General features: G+C 34.2%; 1 protein-coding gene across 5 annotated transcripts in view; it reads left to right on the top strand.

The window, feature by feature from the left end:
* Window positions 1-24,000, top strand: part of Lrrc49 (leucine rich repeat containing 49) — a 186,974-nt gene that overhangs the window by 52,033 nt on the left and 110,941 nt on the right. For 3 of the 5 annotated variants that reach the window (XM_048793713.1, XM_048793712.1, XM_048793715.1), the window contains one exon: window positions 4,219-4,280. In XM_048793713.1, coding sequence (XP_048649670.1) covers window positions 4,219-4,280 — 62 coding nt within the window. Of the gene's footprint in view, window positions 1-3,967; window positions 4,111-4,218; window positions 4,281-24,000 lie in introns of those variants that run through there. The other 2 variants (XM_015480064.2, XM_048793716.1) reach the window with 2 other exon arrangements.

Here is a 24,000-nt window from a genome sequence, read left to right as displayed (position 1 = left end):
TCAGATTAGAAGACTAGGATACAGCTGGGTTGACTGATATGCACTGCCATGTAATAGTACAAAAAGCAGAGAAGCACAAAAAGCAGAGAAGCCCATTAATACCTTTGGGTAACAGGGCCAGACAGTGGATTTTTTTTCATTGGCATTTAAATGTATGAATAGAATAGTTGATAAGATGGCTTACAGTTTTTATTCTTCATCTCATATGTGTTTGTGTTGCAAAGTAATGACTAGAGCAAGCAGTTATCTTGGAATTAATTTAATAAATCTTTTTATGAAAAGGAATACTTTTTTCTGTTTTCAGATTAAGAATCTGTTTATGGTTCTTAAAATTAAAATAATTATCTCTATGTATTTTTACTCTTGTCTTTTTTTGTATAAAAAATTAGAGTACTTATGATTTTCTTTTTTATTTTTTTACTTATGATTTTCTTATAGCCATTTTTATCCTGTTTGTTGTATGCCCATGTGTTTTCACCTTGCTTCTTCCTTATTACTCTGCAGGCGCTATTCCAAAAATAGCTCTAGTAATAGATGTTCCACACATGGTCAAATTGCTGAGTCATTTAGTTCATTTACAAAGTTTAGGAATATGGAAAACAGTGTCTAAGCAGACTAGACAAACGTGTTCCTCAGATGGCAAGTCATTATTCTCCTGTAAATTAAAGAATTAAAATCTTCTCAACAACCTTATAGCAAATAATTTTTATTTAAGTCTATTTTTAAAAGGATTATGTTTTGAAAATAAATAAAATGGCTCTAAGTCTTACTTCAAAAAATATTTTCAATGTGATTTTTCAGTATCCTTTTGCTAAATGCAAAAAAATTGACAATTTTAATAAGATTAATAATAGGAGCTATAAATATTCCCCTATAAATGCTCCCTTATATGTAAACATTTTATTTCATCTTCTTTTTTCTCATCTTAGGGATGTTAACAGTTTGACTGTTTTGTAGTAGTTTCTCTGCCTGTGAAATATTTACCTCCACAAGAGAAATGTTGCAGGCTGGGATTGTGGCACAGTGGCAAAGTGCTTGCCTAGCATGTGTGAAGCACTGGATTCGATCCTTAGCACCACATAAAAATAAACAAAATAAAGGTATTCTGTCTATCTACAACTACAAAAAGAAGAAGGAGAAGAAGTGATGTTGGGAGTGTTTAATGCTTGACGGTGAAATAAATATGTTGACAAAAAGATGTAGCTTCCTTACATAATCCTTAATCCCCATTTCTCCTTTCTCTATCTTCCTAAAATAATTATGTTTCATTCTGGTGATAAGCAGATTGAAGAATGATAGTTTCACCACCAGAATAACATTGATAAAGCCAAGCTTCAAGCAGAATCTTTGGTGTAATCTAGTCATATCTTTGAGGACAAAGGCAGCACATTTATTTTGAGATTTCTTGAGATTCTAGTTTAGGGTGGGTCTTTCAATGTAAGAGCCTAATTAAAATTGGTAAATTTATGATATAGATTAGGATTGGAGAATACAGCAAGGTGAAGTTTTAAAGTGGAGATCATGGTATTAAACTTTCATTTTCCCTGAGATTAATAATATCTCATGTTCCTCATTAATGGAGGATTCTGTTTAGCTATCATTGATTAATATCCACCCTTCCAACAGTATAATAAAATCCCCCTCTGTATAGAAAAAGACATCAGGTAGTCTAAATTTTCCCATTTGAAGTTCTCCCTCTGGAGCCCTATGTCCTCTACCTCTGATGTGGACTGGGGGCTCTCAGGCCTGCCACATACACATCATTCTTGGATTTTTCTTTGCCTGTCCAGGATGGTGAAGCCTACTGACTGAACTTTACATTTTTTTCCCCCTTCTATGATTTACTCTCTCATATTAGAGGACCCATCTTTTAGTAATTTTTAGCAAGTCTTTTTTTTTCTAAAAAGAACTTATACATAGATAATTGATGCAATAAATATGGCATTCTTTTTATCTATTATGGTTCTAGAATTTCATTAACAAAAGATTGTTTCAGAATTGCTAGAAAAAAATAAAGCTCTTTCTTCACAGAAGTGAAATTTTTAACAAGAAAAATAATTATGGGCAATTAGTTTGCTTTTTAAATTTCTGGAAAGGCTAACTATATGTGATTATAGGAACATATAGTTGAATTCTGATTTTTAGTTTTCAATTTGTTGTGAATATTTATATAGCTATCAGGTAATGACAGTTATTGATTTTGAAGATTTGATAAGGACTTCTGATAACATTTTGTTTTGTAAATGAAGATAAATTCAAAGCATTATAATTTTATCAAATAAACTTTTTAAAAAACCTTTTCTCACAAATCATAGATATAATTTGGATTAAAATTCAATTGCAAAAATTATGTCTATAGTCTCTGAAGGAGGTATATCAGAGATCAAAGAAACAAATATAATTTTTAAAAAAGATTACTTGATTCAAAGGACATCTAGGCTACAGTTTCTCAGTTTCTCCCAGTTAGGTATTAGCAATGGTGCTTATGCTCAGGAATAGATTTCAGAAAGAATTTGGGAAAAGAGTTTCCCAAGAGTACAGGGAGGGCTTATAGTTTGGCTTGCACATTTCTAGAGACCAGTTAAAAAGGAAGCTGCCATTTTCTGTGGGAAAGAGGGCCGTGGATAAAAATGAGTCCTACCACTATTCACTCCTCCATTTGGGGAATGTCAGAGAGAGGTTGCTGGCAGTAATGATTTAAGAAGTTTGCCGACATGTAAAACCCATTATCCACTAGGGGAAATTCTGTGATCATTAAGAAATAACGTGCCACAATTCTATCACTTCATATTTTCTTTGTATAACAAGTTTTTAAAAATAAACAAATGCAGCATTTGGGGTAAAGGTAATTAAGCTCATATAATTTCAATGCACTTACCAAATCTCTTACTAAGGTCTTGGAAATGATAGGGAGGAAGAAAGATATTCACTTCTGGAAACTATAAAACAATTTCCTCCCCCCCAGTATTCGGGATTGAACCCAGGGCCTTGCCCATGATAGGCAAGCACTTTATTACTGAGCTACATCCCCAGTCCTTTTTATTTTATTTTGAAATAGGGTCCTGCTAAATTTCCAATGCTAGTTTCAAATTTATGATCTTCATGCCTTAGCCTCCTGAGTGGCTGGGATGACAAGAGTATACGTACCACTACTGAAAAGTTTAAATAGCTCATATAACTAGGAATCATTATAAATGATGCTATCCTTAAAAATGAAATGTATTTTATATGATAAGTAGCACTATAGTGTTCTAAAGATCAGAGCTCTGGAATTGAGGTTAACTGGAATCTTGTCCTATCTCAGCCTCTAGGACAGTAGAGGCTTTCACCTTCACATTCAGCCTTTTCCTGCTCCTATAAACAACCTCAACTGTTCACTTTTTCTCATATTTATGAGGTTTAGATTAGGTAATTACTAAGCTTTCTCTTTACAATTCTGTTACTGTATCCATTTCATTTCCAAAGGTTTGTGTATTTTTGCTTAATGAAATTAGGTAGTTTTGCTTGTATTCATTTTGTATTTATTTTTAAAAATTATTTGGGCCCAAGCATTTCAGTATTTGCTGAGGGAAACTATTTAAATGGCAGTGATGGGCTTTTAACAAATTTTTGATCATACCACAAGAGCCTTTGATGTGTGCTTAGATTGGAAATTGACCTTATAGTGCCCTTCAATAACACTATGACCTGCTTTTAGTTTTATGGGGGGAATTGTCAGTGTATTGTTTCATTTATAACCGAGTGGTGTATTTCCAAAGGTTTAAGGATAATGAGGTGAATAGCTCTGAAATTCTTACTATTGTTTGAAAGGCTAATTGTACAAATATAAAATATAAAGCTTTGAATGATTTCCTTTAAAAGTGACTTTTAACAAATGTCTGATCGTTCTGTGTTTGTGCTACAGTAAATGCTGAAGTAGCATTTTGGCATCTTTCCCAAAAGCATGCTTAAAGAGGCTAGCTGCAGCATCTCTCTCTCTCTGTTCTCTTCAGTGCTTTTTACCTTGCGAGTGGTGCAGCTTGTTCTGCGGATGTACTGAAACCCTCCCATTTAATCTGCAGTGGAGAAGAATGGAGCTCAATGTCCAGTAGAAATCAATGGTGTAGTAAGGTTGCAAGAAATAGAAATGACTATATATTTCAACAGCTGGGCAAGAAGGCATTTATAATAGGTTTTTTTCTTTCAATTTATATATTTTTGCTTTCTCTTTCCTTCTAGAGAGATGTGGATACTTTGCCCTGCCTCCAACGTCTGTTTCTCAGCTTCAATAATATATCTAGGTAAGTGAAAACTCCCAACTTGTCATTTATTAATAACTTGATTGTGTGGGTTTGAGCACTTTAATTTGAAATTGTAAATGCCTTGGAGAATTTTATTGACAAGGAAGATTTTAAATTTGAAAATGATAGGACAATCTTATGACAAAGTTCTTTGCAGAAAAATGAAGCTCTTTTATATATTATTGCCTCTATTGCTACAAAGATGAAATTGATATAGCATATGCTTTTTATTTAATTATATCTTAGAGTTAGTTATTCTTGAGTAAAACATTTGTATATGGAAATTTCAATATATACTTTATTGTCCTTTGTTTGACATTCACTGCATTAGTCAGTTGAATTAGAATTTCTTTCATAAATTATAATCTATAATTTCTATAGCTACTAAGCAATTTTGATAAAGCAGGCTATATTTGTCACTGAGCTGCATGTTAATTAGGCCATAACTGCCTTCCAACTTAGTGTCTCCACTTAGAATTTATTCTGTTAAGAGATAGCATATATATATATACATATACATATATATGTATATATACATATATGCATAAATTTTGTGTTTCAGATATTTAAAGTATTATCATTCTTTATATTGTGATGATATCTTATTCAGTGTCAATGTGGCAAATTTCAAAACTCAAACTGAGGCATAAAGATTTTCCAATGCAGAAAGACCACTACTTCTTCCCTAATTCTTTCCATCTTTTTCTTCCCTGTAACTACTTTGTTTGAACTAGGCTAATATGACTGTCCCCAGTTCTTTAGTTTCACTTTAAGGCTGTTCTTTAAACCTGCTTTTATAAGAGGGAAAATTAGAATATACAAAAGTTTAGAGTATATCTTTTTCTGATTCTTTGCATCTGGTTATTAAAAATTAATGTAGTTTCGTTTTTGTTTTTCTGTTCACCTTTTTCCTCATCCATCATCCGTGTGTTAAAACAAACCATTTCCCTGCACTTTATCTCTGAAAGACAGGTATTATCTCAAGTTGGTGATCTTTGTAGAGGTATTATTTCCAAAAAATACCCTTAATCTTTTTTTTTTCTCTTCTATGGTAAAAGTTTTCTGATAGACTTTTCATATTGTTTTCAGCCTCTATTGAATGCAGTATTCTGTCTGCCTTTTGATTTTCTTGCCGAGATAGGGTTTCTTTTCAATAAAAAGAATGAAAGAAACACTCAATTTTCATTTATGGAATTTCTACCTGAAGCACTGACAACTCTTTAGAGAAGAGAAAATATTTTTAAGGTACTTCAAACCGTTAAATTTCTTCAACTGTGATGTGAGAGAAATAATCACTTACCTTACTTTTTGCCTTGTATATAGGAAGCAATTTAAACAGAGATATAAATTTGAGTTTATAGGTTCATGATGCTCCAAGTCTCTAGGAGAGAACTTCTACACTTTTAAACTTCTAGCTCTCAAAATCTGGAGGGGAGTTTTATCTACCCAGCAGTAGAAGCCCAGAACCATAAATAAATATTTTTTTCTTTTGTCAGGCAAGATGGTACACACCCATAATCCCAGGTGCTTTGGAGATTGAGGCAGGAAGGTCACAATTCTGAGCATAGCCTAGGCAACACAGCAAGACACTATCTATAAAAAATAAAAATATTAATGGGTTAGATATTTGTAAGTTTTAAAATAAAGCATGATTTCTTAAGAAATTGAGACATAAATGAGTCAACAATTTAAAGGCTCTCTTTCTCTTACTAATTATGTTTTGGCATAGTCTCATACCTTCTTCTAGTGTTTCTAGCTGATCTGCTTTTGAGACAAAGTATGTTTCTTTTCTTTCCTGCTGACACATGTGGTCCAGAAGATGGTATAGTGAATAAATTAGGCCTGAAGGGGAAAAATCAGAGAGCGCAAGCCTTGATAATATTTCTATAACTTTACTAAAGACACAAATATTTCAGATAGCTGAGTGAGCAGATAACCTGGAGTGACAATTGTAATGTATTTTCAGGGACCCATTGCCTTATTAGGTTCTAGCATAATAGAGTTGCCAGGTTTTATAGTTCAGTTGCCCAGAAATAACATAAGTCAAGAAGAGTAGAAACAGCAGAGTAAAGCCCAAACTTAACACATTTTAAGATTTTTCACTAGAGAACCCTCAGATAGCATCCAACAAATAAAAACATCCAAATGTGTAACCATTTGGGGGGACAAAAATAAATTGACTGAATTATTCTAGGACTTCCTAGGTTTTCACTAATTTGTTGGATTTTTAGTGGTCCATTCACATCGACTATTAGGTACCCTGTGAAAATACAGAAAATCACGAAATATAATGACACCCAATAGAGTTTATAGTGCTCCAACATAGGATGAATAGGTACCTATACTGAATGGAGAGTTCATTGTGAGCATGGTAGACAGACCTCTTTTGTATGCTTGCCTACAGATATTATAACAATGTGCTTAGTTCTATCAGTAGGCATGCAAGATACATTTAGAGACTGAATGACATGCCCATGTCTATCTGTGTATCTCAATAGAACCAGTGCTTCTGATTAAATATCCTCAGAACATTCATAATCTAATGAGGAAGACAGAGACACAAATAAAGAATTATAATACAGTTAATATATACATTTGTATGTTTATACATGATATATATTTACATATATACAATTAATGAAGTGTTAAACTTAGTTGTAGTGATATATTATTTTAAAAACAAACAAAAAAGTTTGTTCTTTATTTCTATAATGTTTTGACTGGCAATTCATATTTATAAATGAGGGACTAATAGATTTGTTTTTCAACTTAAGTTCTAAAATCTTTGAGAATGCAAATAATTCTGAATGCAGAATCTCTGCCTGCAGAGGATGTAGGGAGAAAGGTGGGAGGAGGATGTCTACTCAGTAGTGAGACTTCTCTTTAGAATATGTGTACCCCAAAGACTTGCCTTCTGGGAGTTGATTCCTTTATTCATCTTGGCCAACAGAACTTACCTACCACACTGTCATTTTCTCTTATTATTTTCAACCTGGAGACAGTTTGGGAGTCAGCCACTCTGAGGAAAGGTAGCAAATTGTTACCTTCAATAATTATCTGGACAGTGGACCCACATCTGCTCCCAATGCTTGCTATCTCTGATCAAGGGAATGTTCTGAGGCTCTGCCAGTGACCCTTAATTATAATGTAATAATCATGTCCATTACAGGCTCTTTAGCAATTTGGGGTTTTACTGATTCCATCTGCTTTTACATTCTCCAGAAATTATTTAGTATAGTTTGCCAACAGAACTCATCTTGATTTTCCAGTACTGCTGTGGACATTTTCATACTTTTGTGTTCAATCATTTCAAAGAGATTAAAGGGTAGAGAGAGATAAGAACATGCACTCAGGAAGCCGTGCTCATCACTGACTTTACTTTGAGTGATTTCCCCAAATAGGCTATGCACAAAAATATTCTTGGAGGCTTTGAAAACATATAATTGGGCTGGGGTTGTGGCTCAGAGGTAGAGTGCTTGCCTACCATGCATGAGGCACTGGGTTTGATCCTCAGCACCACAAAAAAATAAAAATGAAGATATTGTCTCTATCTATAATTAAAAAATAAATATTTAAAAAATAAAAGAAAACATATAGTTCCTGTTTTGCTGCTGGATCATTTGCTCTGATAGACTTATAGTGGGACCACTCTAATTTTAGAGGATTCTAAGTGTTTGATTTGGGAACTACTGAGTTACATTGCTCCAAAATGAGACTATTTATTAACTTCAAGATTACTATTTTGTGAAAAAGTTCATCAAGCCCTTTATAAGAAAAAGATTTTGAAGCAAAAACTTTTCAGGGCTAACTGTTTTCTTCAGATATTTTATGATCTGTAGCCAAAACTGAGGTGTTTCATTAATTTTTTTCATGAAATAGTTTGCTATTTCTTATATAGTTAAGTGCTAATTTATTCTATTTTCTCTCTTCTCTTTCTTTTTTCTCCAGTGTGGAAAACTTTTACAACTTTGGTGTTTTTTTAAACAAAAGGAAGAATGAGCTCATAATTATAGTGCATTGATTGTCCAGAAGGGAATGGTTGCTTTTGTTTCTAGAACTTGGGGAATTCAGTGTCAGTGAAAAAGAGTAAATCACTAATCAAGGTCAAATATCAACTTAGGACTCTTGATCTCATCTATTATTATTATTATTATTATTATTATTATTATTATTCCACATCCCCAGTCCTATTTTGTATTGTATTTAGAGACAGGGTCTCACTGAGTTGTTTCGTGTCTCACTTTTGCTGAGGCTGGCTTGGAACTTACTATCCTCCTGCCTCAGCCTCCCAAGCCACTGGGATTACACGTATGTGCCACTGCACTTGACTTATTATTATTTTTAATTGAACTAAAATACACATAACATTAAATTTACCACATTAACAGTTTTTAAAGTTTGTAGTTCAGTAATGTAGTTCAGTATATTCACATTGTTCTGCAACTCTTTTTTTCTTGCAAAACTGAAACTGTATACCTATTAAACATATGTCTCCATTGCCCCCTTCTTATAGCCCTTGGAGACTGCCATTCTTTCTGTCTCTATGAATTTGAGTGCTTTGGATACCTCATATGAGTGGAATCCTACGGTATTTGTCTTTTTGTGTCTGGCATATTTCATTTAGCGTGTTTTCTGCAGTGTAAATCTGTGCTGTAGGATGTGTCAGGATTTCCTTCCTGTTTAAAGCTGAGTCCTCTTATATTATTCTTGAGGTAATATGGAAGAGGGAGGTTACAGAATGAGCCAGCCCTGCCTTTCCCTCTTCACTGCCTTCTCATACTGCCCTAGACTCTTTTTCTACTGAACTTCTTTAAACATATCAAATGCCTCCTTGCTTAGTCTTTGTCATTGTACCTTCCTAGGCCATTGGCAAATAACTTTTTTTTTTCCTGCCCTTTCACTATCTAAATAGTTCCTGATCATACTTTAGGTCTCAGATTAAATGGTATCAAATGTTCTTAAACCTTAATATACATAATCATCATCTGCTAAAATGCAGGTGGACTCTACCTTCAATGGATTCTAATTCAGTAATTTTAGGTCTGGTTCAGGAATTTGTATCTTTAGCTAGTAATACAGTGACTTAAAAATATCTGTTCTCCGTGTTTTCCAAGCTTTAGGTCAAAACACATACAGGAATCCTAAATTCAACTTAGTAGTCCTGTTACCAGATGGCTAAGGGTCCTTATTCTCAACTTAGAAAAAATGAAAAACCAAAATGAATATCCTTTAGTTTTAGCAGCTCTGAGCCCTGAGTGTCAGCTGCTCTTGATCCTTAGGTGTTGGCAGTTATCCCAGCTGCTCTCAGCATCTGGATATAGAAGCTACTCACAACTCTCCACAGAAAGAGCTAACTGCCCCCAGCAGCTCTTCTGCTATTTGAGCTAACAACTCCCAGCAGTTTTTCTGTATTTGAAGCTCACAGTTCTCAGCAGCGCTTTTGCTGCTTACCTAGATTTTCCTAGACATTCTCTGTAGCTCTTTAGCAATTCTGACTGCTAGGTGTTCTGAGGGCTAGCAGCCCTTGGTGTTGCCATCTCTTGGTGCAACCAACTTAGCCTGCTGTTTTTGAGATAACAATAAAAATAGGTGGGCTGGGGTTGTGGCTTAGCGGTAGAGCACTTGCCTAGCATGTGTGAGGCCCTGGGTTCAATCCCCAGCACCACATGAAAATAAATAAATAAATAAGATAAAAGGTATTGTGTCCAACTAAAAATAAATATTTTAAAAAATAAATTAAAATAGGCAAAATAAAACTATCTGAACAAGGCTTTATTGGGGCTTATTCTGTAACATAAGGTACAGTATACATAATTTCCAGACTGGCCTCATGAAAGTGAGGGAAGGATTGCTTCTACATACAAAGGTGGGACCACACATGTACATTGTACATTCTCTCCTGCCTACTAACTGCAGATTTTCTGTTTTGTCATGTCAGCCTGGGCAAGCATACTCGGCCTGCCTGTCCTGGGGTAATGAATGGAGGAGGTGTTCCTCATCCACCAGGATGGGGGAAGCTGAAGGTGGATGGACATATTCTGAGTGGCAGAAAGGTGGAGTCATCAAAGGTGGCCACAGGTTGTCCAAAGCTGTCCCAGTCTGAGTGAAATTTCTCTGAGCTGTGTAGGCATCTGTAGATGTCTATAGCTGTCATGATGACAGCTGTGCCTGATAAATGAAGAAGTGGCCACTAGATTGACAGCTCCCAGGGTTTCTGTGAAGCAGTGGTGCTTAAGTCCTGGCTGCTCCCACTTCTGATGGGACTTTAGAAGAAGAAGCAATGTTTGTTGATCATAGCCCACCCAGCTCAGGGCTAGAGCTCTCAGCAGGAGATTGGAGCAGTGGTTGCCACTGCAGGCACCCCCTCTTTTCCTCTCTGATCCCTCCCTGTATTACAGGTGGCACAGCCCCAGCTCAGATCCCTGCCTCACCTCTACCCCATTCTGTAGGCCCAGCACAGCCCCCTGGCTGTACCTCAGGGCAGCAGCTGCTGCAGCTGAGTAGCCAGGCTTAGAGGAGGTGTACAGGGCTGTCATCCATGCAGCTGAACATGATGACACCTGCTTCTACAGGCCCCTGGCAGCTTTGGTTATTAAAGGAAAATAAAGAATCTCTTTTTGGGGAGAGTTGGACTCTCTTGTCATGGGTTCAAGACCAGAAAAATTAAAGTAGAATAGAAATTATCAGAGTTTGTCATACATTGTAAGGACAAATACTGTTTTATGAAGATTTTCTACTTTTGATTGTTTATAGGTGTGTCTATGAATGCATTTGTGTGTGTATTATTATTTTACTATGGAGATATGTGAATTGTGTTACAATTTAAATATGTGTTATACTATAGTTTAGGTTTAAAAAGTTTGAAAACTAGGGTGAAATCTTGCAACATAATTTTATAGCTTACTGTGTTTCTACTACTATTGCAGTGTTCATTGTTCATTGTACTTTAATTTTTAACCACCCACCCCAAGACTGTAAACTTGGCAAGGGCAGAGGAATAGATGTACACTGCTTACCACATCCTCTCTGGCATCTGGTAGACATATCCTTTTAGTAAAAATATTACTAACATATTTAAAATTTTTCAGGAAGAATTTAATCCTGCAAATAGGTAGATATTCCTGTGCAGCTGAAGAACTTGTTTTGGTGGGTCCTCTTTCATGTCATTGCTAGATCATTTGGATTGTGTTTTATGCTAGACCTGTGAGGTTTAAAGCTATACGAAATCAAAACTCTCTTGGCTTTTTAAAAAAATATTTATTTTTTAGTTGTAGTTGGACACAATACATTTATTTATTTATTTATTTATTTATTTATTTATCTATCTATCTATCTATCTATCTATTTTTATGTGGTGCTGACAATCGAACCCAGGGCCTTGGGCATGCTAGGCAAGTGCTCTACCGCTGAGCCACAATCTCAGTCCCTCTTGACTTTTTTTCATGCTTCCATTTAATCTATTGATTTTTCAGTAATGGTCTTGCCAAGAACTTCTAGATCTTGAAAAATATAAGAAAAAAATATACAGAGACAAAACCTTTTAGTTATGCAGTGGGATATATTAAGGGTAGTGGCCATGGTTTGCTCCAGGTATGGGCAATTTGGAACTGTGGCATCTATAAGACATTTATAAACGGGCTGTGGCTGTGGCTCAGCAGTAGAGCACTTGCCTCACATGTGTGAGGCATTGGGTTCCATCCTCAGCACCACATAAAAATAAATAAATAAACAAATAAAGGTATTAAAGAAAGATATTTATAAACAATGATAAGACAGACAAAACAATGTTGCTTTTTATTATCACCATGCCCTGGAATTTTAAAACCATGTCAGTGATGAAGTACTCCTTTATGCCAGGGTGGGAAATCTCATACCTCCTTCCTTCCCTTAGTAAGACATTGCTGTTTGGGCCCAGCTTTCTCTTTATGATGTCATTGAAACTTTTTCCCCCATTTTCTTATTGGTGCACTACATTTGTACATAATGATGAGAATTTTTTTCATTACATATTCAAATATACACATAATATAACTATAATTTGGCCAATATCCCTCTTCATTGAAACTTTTAAGTTAATTTCCATTTGTTTTTTGAGAAAGCAATGCTGTTGTAAAGTCTCTAGTGTCTTCTGTTAGTAATTATAGTATGGCTAAAGGTCACTGTAACACAAGCTTTGGGTTTAACTTTTCCTTCATCATCATTCTCCAGGGAAAGATTATCTTCCAGGTCATTTTCAAAATTTTAAGAAAATTATTTCATAATGTTACCTTTATAAGGAAGTAATTTTCCCCAAGCTATTTTCAACTTTTGTGGTCTGTGTGAATTGTATAATTTTTTAAAAAAAATCCCCAAACCAAAACAAAACGCAATTTCTTCTTGAGAAAATCAGAGAACCACAGATGGCCCTGCAGTTATCTCATTTATTATCAATTGGTATTTGAAAGAGGAAATTATTCCACTGACCTTCAGAATGTGTTGATATTTTTTATGAGCTCAGGTTGATATCTCAAGCATTCCTAGAGTTAAGATATAGACCTTTTACTCTTGAACAATTTGAATTGTCACTTATGCTGTTTTGACTTGAAGAAAATTCATTGTCCGCAATTCTAGTGTACAGCATTCTGTTAGAATACCTTCACTTTTACTTGGTGGCTCAAGTTAACAGAAAAAGTATGTGAATCTTTTTACTGAGTGAAACAGAGAAAATCAATTTTTGGCAGCTGTTTTTTGATTACCTGCTAAGAAAAGTTTTAAATATGATAAACGACTACACACTTGTAGATATTTCATTATAAGTAGTACTCACTTGGGTTGGGGTTGTGGCTCAATGGTAGAATGCTTGCCTAGCATGTGTGAGGTCTTGGGTTCCATTCTTAGCACCAAATATAAATAAATTAAAAAGGGTTTATATATATATAAATGGTACATACTTATCTGTTTAAATCCTCTTGAGGTATTTCCTAATGTGACTGACTTTCAGACATTTAATTGAGTTTTTCTAAATGTGATGGATATAATCTAAAGAGGACCCACAAACAAGTTTTAAAAACAGGAACATTTTTCTTCATTCATTGTGGTTTTACTTTTTTGCTGTGAACAAAACTCCTTGACTGTAGAGCCTTGCTTCAGCTTTTGAATTCTTTTAGACAGAAAATAGGTGAAGATATATATCCACAACTAATTTTGTTCTGCCATTTCAGAAAATAGACTTTAAGGTAAGATAAATTTGTTTTATCATGCTCAGGGTTGATGAAATTATTGGATCAAAATTTATTTTATTTAAAACAGAACTTTTTCTAAATTATTTTTATGTAATCTTTTATTGTACATCTTATTTCTGTATTACTTTGTCAATGTGCTACTACAAGTAGAAAATAGGGATCAAAAGTAGAAATTACTGTAGAATAGAAAATAGAAAAAATGCTTTAAATGAATCAAACTTCATTCCTTCATTGGTTTTAGGATGTTCAGTTTGTTAGATGATTGTGTTCTGGTTGATATTTTGCACTTTAATATATGGTCTTATTTTAATTTTTGTCCATTAATTTGAGAATTACAGTTTAATTGACTAATTTCTTCTGATTACTGTTTTATGTTTGTATTGCAGTCAAAAAGAGCTTTAATTTTTGTTAGTTTCAAGTGGTTTATTGTATTTATTTATTTATTTATTTTTGGTATTCTGAATTGAACTCAGGGGCACTTAACCACTGACCCACATCCCCAATCCTTTTTTTATTTTTTTAAAATTTTATTTAGAGACAGGGTCTCACTGAGTTGCTTAGGGCCTCACTAAGTTGCTGAGGCTGGCTTTGAACTCAGGATCCTCCTGCCTCAGCCTCCCAAGCTGCTGGGATTACAGACATGTGCCACCATGCTCAGCAGTTTTGAGTATATTTGTTGATCTCATAGTAAACAGATAATATTGACTATATAGATGGATATTTACACCATGTACTTTTATCATGTGGCAGTGTTATTGAAGACATTGGAGATTTCCTTCTGATTTAAGGTAACTAAGATTACTGCCATTCACATAGAACTTTGAAATTTAAAGATTATTCTATGAGTATTTCTATAGATAAATGAACATTAGAATACAACTTCTTCACATACCTTTTTTAAATCTTTCTACTATTTTATAGATTTATAAGCTCTATAAATATATAAATTTTTTTGCTTTGAACTAGCATTTTAAAATGAATATTTGCCTTATGTGTTCTAATTTACTAAATGACTTGTAGAGTTGATTGCCAAGAGGAAATCATTTAAGTGGTATGAATAGATTAAAGGCTTCATTCAGATATGTTATTGGAGAGCACTTGGAAACTAGGTAACTCTCCATTCAAAGCAGGGCCAGAGTTTTTCTAGGATATTGCAAAGTAGGGTAAATGACCTTGGGTTTTACCTTAAGAAGCAGTTTTCACAGCAATTTTTTACTCCATTGTTTTTTTTAAATTTTCCATTTCCATGCCTTTTGCTTATTGTCTTAAGCTTCAGAATGATGTTTTCTGAGGACAGATTTGGCAAAAAGTTTGCAGTTTATTGATGAATCAGATTTCATACCACAGGGTAGTGGGAAAAAAAAGAAAAGGGAACGAACATTCAAGGCAACTCTATCTTGTTTGTTTTATTCCTTGGTATTATTTTTAAGTAAAAGAAAGGCAGGAAAATCTAATGGGTAGCAGTTATTTTTTAAACTTTTTATATGCCTTATTTTATATTATTTTTATATCAGCATTTATAGTCATTTAGAGAATTAATTATGTAATAAAAAAGACACACAAATGCTGTCATGGATTTTATTTATAACATTATGAAATGTGGGGAGTGATACCCTATGAGATGTACAACTCCCCTTTATAAAATGTCATTGAAACTAATCTTCCCCAAATTAAAGGATTTCTCTATCTGTACTATCTGTCTCAACCCACACATACACACACACAGACATTATGATTTGTATATGAGGTATTCCCCAAAAGCTCTTGTGTTTACTCAGAAATATTCAGAGGTGAGATGATTAGATTATGAGAGCTGTAACCTAATTAGTCCATTCTAGTTTGGGTGATAACTGTAGGCCAGTGAAGTGTATGGCTGGAGGAGGTGGATCACTTGGGAGTGTGCCTTGAAAGAATTCATCTTCCTTGCGGCTCCTCTCCCCATTTTGCTTTCTGTTTCTTGGCTGCCATGATTGGCACTTCAGTCCTCCACCAGGCCCAGAGCAATGGCATCAGCCAACCATGGACCAAACTTCTGAAACAATGAGCCAAAATAAACTTTTCCTCCTTGAGTTGTTCTTGTCATGCATTTTTTATCACAATAGCAAAAACCTGACTATCATGTATATGGTATATGTGATATATATGCATACATATATTTACATGTATATATTTATGTGTGCATATTTTTTTCTTCACTACAGGAAATTTTCTTAATACTTTTATTATTAAGTTTTATTTCCATGAGTACAAAGATAGTTTGTGTATATACCTAAGCTTTTCTAAAAAGAAGGATTCTTGAACTAAAATTAAACTAAGGCCCTGGGCTGTTTGCACACCTTGTCTCATTCTGGGTTCACACATACATAGTTGAGAGGCTGGTAACTATTCATGGCAATGAATTCACATTTTTAAAAGTAGTGATATACCAAAGGCCCTCTGGGGTTTTGTTAATGTGAAGATTCTAGAAGTTGCAGGAAAATTTTTGTGGCACATTACTAAAAGGAAGGGACTAGATTGAACTTTAACATTAGACCTGATTAAATATTGGATGTTTTTTTTCCTAGGTTCAGAAACAAACAAGTACAATAAATTGAGACCAATATGTATTTTATGATTGTCTGTTTATTTTGTTCTACAAATGCAAGGAAATTCAGAGTATATTCAGAAACAAATGTAAGGTATAGATAAAATATAAATTGTATTTAGAAATAAATTTAAAGTATATAAGAAGTCTTCTCTAGTGCGTTGCTTAAACTTAACGTTGTACAATTACTTCCAAAATGAATTTGAAGTACTATATAATAAAAACTTCAAATATAATGAATGTAACTATTTAAAGCAGAAGTACATTAGCAAGAGCAAAATATTGAAATGACAAACAAATTGGTCAGTTAATCTAAAGACATAAATGAGTTCAAAATCAATCATGGCAAAACACCCCAAATATATTCTTGTCTGCAGAACTTTAAAGTTTGATCTGTTGGAAGAACCTTTATCTTTTATGATCAAAACAGAAACCCCAAACATTATTTTCTTTTCAATCCAAATCCCAAAGAGAACTGTCTCCTTTTTCTACTATCTTTACCTCTTACAGTCCAATAATGTCTGTTTTATATGTGTCCAAGTAGGCCATGTTCAACGTACCGTAGTATCTCAGTTGGCACAGAGAAGGCACAGAATTATTGATTTTAATTAATAAACAAATAAAGTGAAATTTTAATTCAATGCTTTTAAGTATTTATAGATAACCATTAACAGTCTATTCAACAGGTTATCTTATTTAGTTGTTTGAAGCTTCAGTTTGCAGCTAATTCATCATGACTATCCCTTGGACATAAATCTGCTAGAAAGTAAATAAGACAAAGAAGCCAAATTAAGATTGTTTCATATTCCTCTTGGATTATGGTTAACAACTGTCTTAAGATCTTCCAGACCAAAGGCTATCTTCAGTGAGTGGTTTTAAGATTTTAATGGTATATTTTTGAACATTTGAATATTTGAACATTTCTAGCCCCATACCCTCTTCCTTCCCCTCCCATCCCTCTGTCCTATCTAGAGTTCATCTATTCTTCCCACATTCCACCTCCCTACCCCACTATGAATCAGTCTTTTTATGTCAGAGAAAACATTTGGCATTTGGTTTTTTGGAATTGGCTTACTTCACTTAGCATTATCTTCTCAAATTCCATCCATTTACCTGCAAATGCCATGATTTTATTCTCTTTTACTGCTGAGTAATATTCCATTGTGTATATATGCCACATTTTTTTATCCATTCATCTATTGAAGGACATCTAGGTTGGTCCCACAGTTTAGCTATTGTGAATTGTGCTGCAATAAACATTGATGTAGCTGTGTTCCTGTAGTATGCTATTTTTAAGTCTATTGGGCATAGACCAAGAAAGATAAGATAACTTTCTATTAATGCGAAGATGTCTAATTTGGGGCTGAGGTTGTAGCTCAGTGGTAGAGCACTTGCCTCGCATGCATGAGACACTGGGTTCTATCCTTAGCACCCATAAAAATAAATAAAATAAAGATATTGTGTCCATCTACAATTAAAAAATTTTTTAATGTCTAATTTGTATTTATATAGATAAATAAGTATTTTAAAACATTTATCTGGGCTGGGTTGTGGCTCAGTGGTGGAACACCCGCCTCCCATGTGTGAGGCACTAGGTTCAGTCCTCAGCACCACATAAAAAATAAATAAAGATATCGTGTCCATCTACAACTAAAAAATATTTTAAAAAATTTATCTACTCATTCTTAAATCTGTCATCTGGTAGTATTTCTAGAATCTTTTTTACTTTCACTAATACATATTTAAGTTTATTGCTTCTTCCTCATCTGGCAATTTTTTATTGTGTTCTTGGCATTGTGGATATTATATTGTTGAAAGTATAGGTTTTGTTGTGTTAATTTAGAAGTATAAAGTTTTATTTTGGAGAATCAAATCAATCCTGCTGAGGCATATTTTTAGTTTATTTTTTTTTAACTGAGTAGGCCAGATGTACTACACTTATTCTAGAACTAGAGTAATATATTTTTATATCTACATTTATTTTATCCTGACAGTAAATACAAGATTTCTGGATCAGAGGACTACTGATTATCTACTACAGAGTATATTACATTTGCCATGCTGTTTTGTCCCTCAAGGGTTATTGATGAAGGCAGATGTCATCTACATGTATTGGTAGCGATGGTAGGGAATCTCTAACACACAAGAGGAATCCCCAATTATTCATCTCAGAGTGTTTATATAGGAGCTGCTTACACATCTGTGCCTTCTTTCCTCCAGAGTAGAGAGAGACAGGGGTGGAAGTGGGGAAGCACCTTCTCTTCCTAATGTAAACAAACTTTCTTTGAAAAGGACGTGAAAAAGGAAAGGTCTCCTGGCCAATTATCAACTGGAATATAAAAAAAATTAGTTCCAGATTTTATTACACTTTGGAATGTGAATACACAGCTCTGGAAGATAAGTTTCTTTTATCACTCTCAAAGTCTCTTATCTATTGAACCACCCTTTAATCTAGGTGCTAATTTTCTTTGCTCAGAAAGCCCTCACCATGCAGAAATATGAAAGTATTCACATGTTTATCAACATAGAGTATCCCTACACATGAAGCATGGCTTTTCTGGGACTGCCAGTGTATATTCTGGGTTTTCAGGGAGGCCTTTTCTCTCTGTTTATTGGAATTCCATCATCTCTCAGCCTCATTTGGACTATAGATACTCTTTTCATGTTATAGCTCCTCAATAGTTACATTGTGCTAGGTTTTGTGAAGTCTCACCTTGTGCATGTACATCCTAATGTTCAGCCAGATATTCAGGAGTCCCCTTTGTAGGCTTATGGAATTCTATCTCTGCATAGCTCCCTTCTCTCCACTCCCAACCACCCAAATTACAGTAGTCTTAAGACCCTAAATCCAACCTCTGTTTGATCTACCCAGTGAGACCTGTCTTCTCTCTTTGGCAACATTTCCATGTTCTGTGATCTACAAAGTGCTACCGGGCAGAAGGCCAAGATGAATGTGACTTTCTTGTATTTCTTTTCTTTCAAGGATTATAGCCTTATGCTGTTTTTTTCGACACTGTATCATACTTTGTTCATTTCATAGTTGTCGATATTGGAAGAGTTAATCTGGTATTTTTAGGGCCAAAATTGCAAGTTTTGTCTGCCAGATTTTTAAATTTTAATGCTTATATATATATATTTTGTTTAAGAATTAATGATTTAATTCTATCCTTTATTGCCAGATTGGCTTTTCCTTCAGAAAATGAACATTTTAGAAACGAATTAAAAATCTTAAAAATTAAAAATTAAAAATCTATTTAGATTCTTTAAACTCCTCTCAAATATTATATTATTTGTCCAGAAGGCCTCATACTTATGTCTTTATTACTTTATCTGCCTGTAGAAATGTCTTTAAAAACTACAAATAGTATATTCTATTCTTTATTGAAGAGATTAAGGAAATAACTAATTAAATCAGAAATTATTTTTAAGACTGCAAAATTATGTTATTCTCAAATGAATCCTTTTTCTTATTTGTGATGCAGAAATACATGTAATGTAAGAGCCATGTTAAATTGTTTGGGAATAAATTTATAAAGATTGATATTTCTGTAGAAACTACTGACCTGGTGTTTGAAAGGGTGATTAATTTATCATACACTTTTTCTTCTGCTCTAAGTTTAGAATCAATGGAAAGATTCAGGAATCAGACAATTGGAGTTCAGTGCATTTAGATATTTACATATAAATAGTCTTCACAATACATCTTTCCTGAATTGGATTTATTGCACATTCTGTCACTAATTGGCAGAGGAATTGGGAAACAACTACTTCTCTGGGTGGAATGGAGATGAACAAACACCCCCATTCTGGAGACTGGATGACTTGAAACAAAAATAAGAGAACCTGAGATTATTACACATGCACAGTGACTCTGCATTCTCTTAGGCTTTCCAGTCAGATAATTACTTCTTTTGGGAATTTACTTTCTTCTTTATTTTTATTGATGCATTATAGTTGTACATAACTGTGGACTTTTTTGTCACATATTCATACATGCACATAATACAACAATATAATTTGGCCATTATCATTCTCCAGTGTTCCTCCTCCCACCTACACCCATGGGTCTCTTCCCCTACTCTGCTGATCTCCCTTCTATTTTCATGAGATCCCCACCCACCACCTTTCTTTTTCTTTTTCCTCTCTAGCATCCACATATGAGAAAAAAACATGGCTTTTAACCTTCTGGGTTTGGCTTGTTTCACTTAATATAATGTTCTCAAGTTCCATCCCTTTTTCTGCAAGTGACAAAATTTCATTCTTCTTTATGGTTGAATAAAACTATATTTTATATATATATATATATATATATATATATATATATATCACATTTTCTTTATCCATTCATTCTCTGGTAGGCACCTAAGCTGGTTCCATGGTTTGGCTATTGTGAATTGTGCTGCTATAGTATTTCACTATAGTATGATGACTTTAATTCTTTAGGATAAATACCATGAAGTGGTATAGCTGAGTCCGGGTGGTTCCATTTCTAGTCTTTTGAGGAACTTCCATACTGATTTGTATAGTGGTTGTACTAATTTACAGTCCCACCAATGGTGTAAAACTGTTCCCTTTTATCTACATACTCTCTAGCATTTATTATTATTAGCATTTTTTTTGATACTGGAAATTTAACCCAGGGATACTTAACCATTGAGCCACATCCCCAGCCCTTTTTATTTTTTATTTCAAGACAGGGTCTTGCTAAGTTTTTTAGGGACTTTCTAAGTTGTTGAGGCTGGCTTTGAACTTGAGGTCCTTCTGTCTCAGCCTGCTGAGTTGCTGGGATTACAGGTATGCACCACCATACCCGACTTGTTTGTATTTTGGATGGCTGCCATTCTGACTAGAGTGAGATGAAATCTCAGTGTAATTTTGATTTGCATTTCCCTAATTGCTAATGATGTTGAACATTTTTTCATGTATTTGTTGACCATTTGTGTTTCTTCTTTTGAGAAGTTTCTGTTTAGTTCATTTGCCCATTTATTAATTGGATTACTTGGGGATTTTTGGTGTGTGTGTGTGTGTGTGTGTATGTATGTATGTATATATAAAATTTTTTTCCCATTCTGTAGGTTTTCTTTTCACATTCTTAATTGTTAATTGTTTCCTTTGCTATTCAGAAGCTTTTTAATTTGATACCATACCATTTATTAACCCTTGGCATTATTTCCTGAACTTTAGGGGTCCTATTGAGAAAGTTGTTACCTGTGACTATGTGTTGAAGTGTTGACTCTATGTTTTCTAATGAGAGTTGCATATTTTCTGGTCTAATTCCTAGATCTTTGATCCATTTGAGTTGACTTTTTGCAGGGTGAAAGATAAGGGTCTAGCCTCATTCTTCTACATATGGATAATCACTTTTCCCAGCACCATTTTTTTAAAAGGCTGAATTTTCTCCAATATATGTTTTTAGCACCTTTGTCAGGGATCAGATGACTTTATCTATGTATGTTTGTCTCTGTGTCTTCTATAACATTGGTCTATGTATCTGTTTTTATGCCAGTACCATGTAGTTTTTGGTACTATAGCTCTGTAGTATAATTTGAAGTCAGGTATTGTGATTCTTCCAACATTGCTACTTTGGCTTAGAATTGGCTTTAGGTATTTTGGGTCTTTTGTTCTTCTGAATAAACTTTAGGAGGGTGTTTATTTTTTAAGAGGAGTATGTGGGGAGATTATTAGATGGGTTAAATTATTTTCTTTCTCCATATTGTCTTTAGTATTAAATATTGTTTTAATACTAAAACACTTCTGGAGTGCTGAAACTTAACTTGATCAGAAAGGAAAATAAATGCCTGATCTTGATGAAAACTATAGGTTAAAAACATGAGTTATTTTCTCCTTTTAAAAAAACCTTACTTGCATGTAAGTAAAGGAGTTGGGATTCTCTACAATAAGTAGAATACTTCTGTATTCTTGCTTTGAAAGGAAGTGAAACAAGTTTGTTCACCCTACGTGCATAAAAAGATATCATAGTGACTTAATTGTAAACCCTAGGGAATTGTTCAAAACTGTCATTCATACACACACCCACACACACCCACACACACACACACAAACGCATACATATGGTATACAAGTTGATGTTTTGGTATATGTATACATTGCAGAATGACTATTTCAAGCTAACTTATGTATGTTTTTACAATTTTTACCATTTCATTAAAATATCTTCTCCATCTCTTTCATTAATGTACATTAATGTACATACCACTTTTGTGATAATACCATATTATACAGTAGATATCCTGAACTCACTTTTCTAACTGAAAATTTGCTTTCAATTCACCTCCCATTCACCATCCCCCAAACCCCTGGTCACCACTATTCTCTTCTTGTATGAGTTCAACTATTTTAAATTTCACATATAAATAAGATCATATGATATTTGTCTTTCTATGTTTGGTTTATTTCATTTAGCATAATGTCCTTCAATTTTATCCATGTTGTCACAAAGAACAAGGTTTCTTTCTATTTTAAGGCTGAATCATCTTATGTTGTATACATATACCACATTTTCATTATCCATTCATCTGTCCGTCTGTTGTGTATAGTGCTGTGGTGAACATGGGAGGGCAGATGTCTCTTTGATGTTATCATTTCATTTAGATAGAAACCCAGAAATGGGTTTTCTGGGTTATATAGTAGTTATATTTTAAATAGATATAAGACTATCTTAGGAATATCCATGTAATGTGTTACTTTTACCTCAGTAGTGGTAGCCAGTTGATTCTCCTCCTTCATAATTTCTATCATTTCATTAAAATATCTTCTCCATCTGTTTCATCTAAAGAAATCTTGTTTTCCCAGTTGATTGTTGAAGGACCTTGATTATGTATCTCTTCATGTAAAACACTAAATAAAATATTGTGGAGAGTGACAAAGGTTAAACATATGGCTTTTGTTTTCTATGATTGTGTATTCTAATGATTAAGAACACATAAGCTACAAGTGACAGAAACATAAAACAAACTCTGTGGCTTGTGGGAAACTCAACAGCCTGAGAATCATAGTCTGTCACTTGGCATTTCTGATATCAGTACTTTATCCCTGATAATTCTGGTAGAAAGTTTCTGAAGAGGCTTAATGTTCAAAATTGTGTCCCTAGATCAGTAGTATTAGCATCACAGTGGAGTGTAATAGAAGTCCAGAATCTCAAGCACAACCTACTGGATCAAAAGATCCCCAGGTGATTTGAATATGCATTACCATTTGGGAGGCACTGCTGCAGAAGATTCTGATTGTACTTAATTAGGTCAGGTGCCCAGTTGGAACTAATCACCCTGGCCAAGGACATACAGGGCATACTGAATGCTCAATCCTGGGACATATGTTCCCTACCCCTAGGATGAGGCAAGGAGATCAGTTTGTGGATTGAGTTTGTTACAGGAAAGAAGTGTTCTATTACCAAGGAAAAGGAAACTTGGTAGGAAGTTAACAACAACATGTATTCAATAAATTATTTCTTTCTTCATTCTTTGCTCATATTAATATTAAAGCTAACTAGCCCTTCATTTTTAGGGTCATATTTTATCCAGTTTCCTCTGTGTGTGTGTGCATGCTCATGCACAGGCACGTGTGTGTTCACATGTGTTCTCCTTCCATTCTCCCTCACCTCGTAAAGCCATCTGTCTGCCTGACCTAGATATCAAAGCTTTTCCCTTCTTCCACAGCATGGTCCTCCTGTCCTTTTTCAGAGAGTCACTTTTTTTAAATACATATAAACGTGTTAAGGATAAGCATAAAGGCAATGCATATAGCTAGTGGGAGAACACTGTATAGCATGCACAAGGCCCTGATTTCACCCCTCAACCCCAACAGAAATTTTAAAAAAAGGATTAGACACAACTCTTAAGTCTGACTTCACTTCGTTACACTCTGTGTAATGTATGTTTGTTTGAACCACTGTCTT

The sequence above is a fragment of the Marmota marmota genome, unplaced genomic scaffold, assembly GCF_001458135.2.
Source record: "Marmota marmota marmota unplaced genomic scaffold, marMar, whole genome shotgun sequence".
Lineage (NCBI taxonomy): Eukaryota > Metazoa > Chordata > Mammalia > Rodentia > Sciuridae > Marmota > Marmota marmota.
Note: the sequence above shows the minus strand (reverse complement) of the source record. Positions and strands in the feature narration are given on the sequence as shown.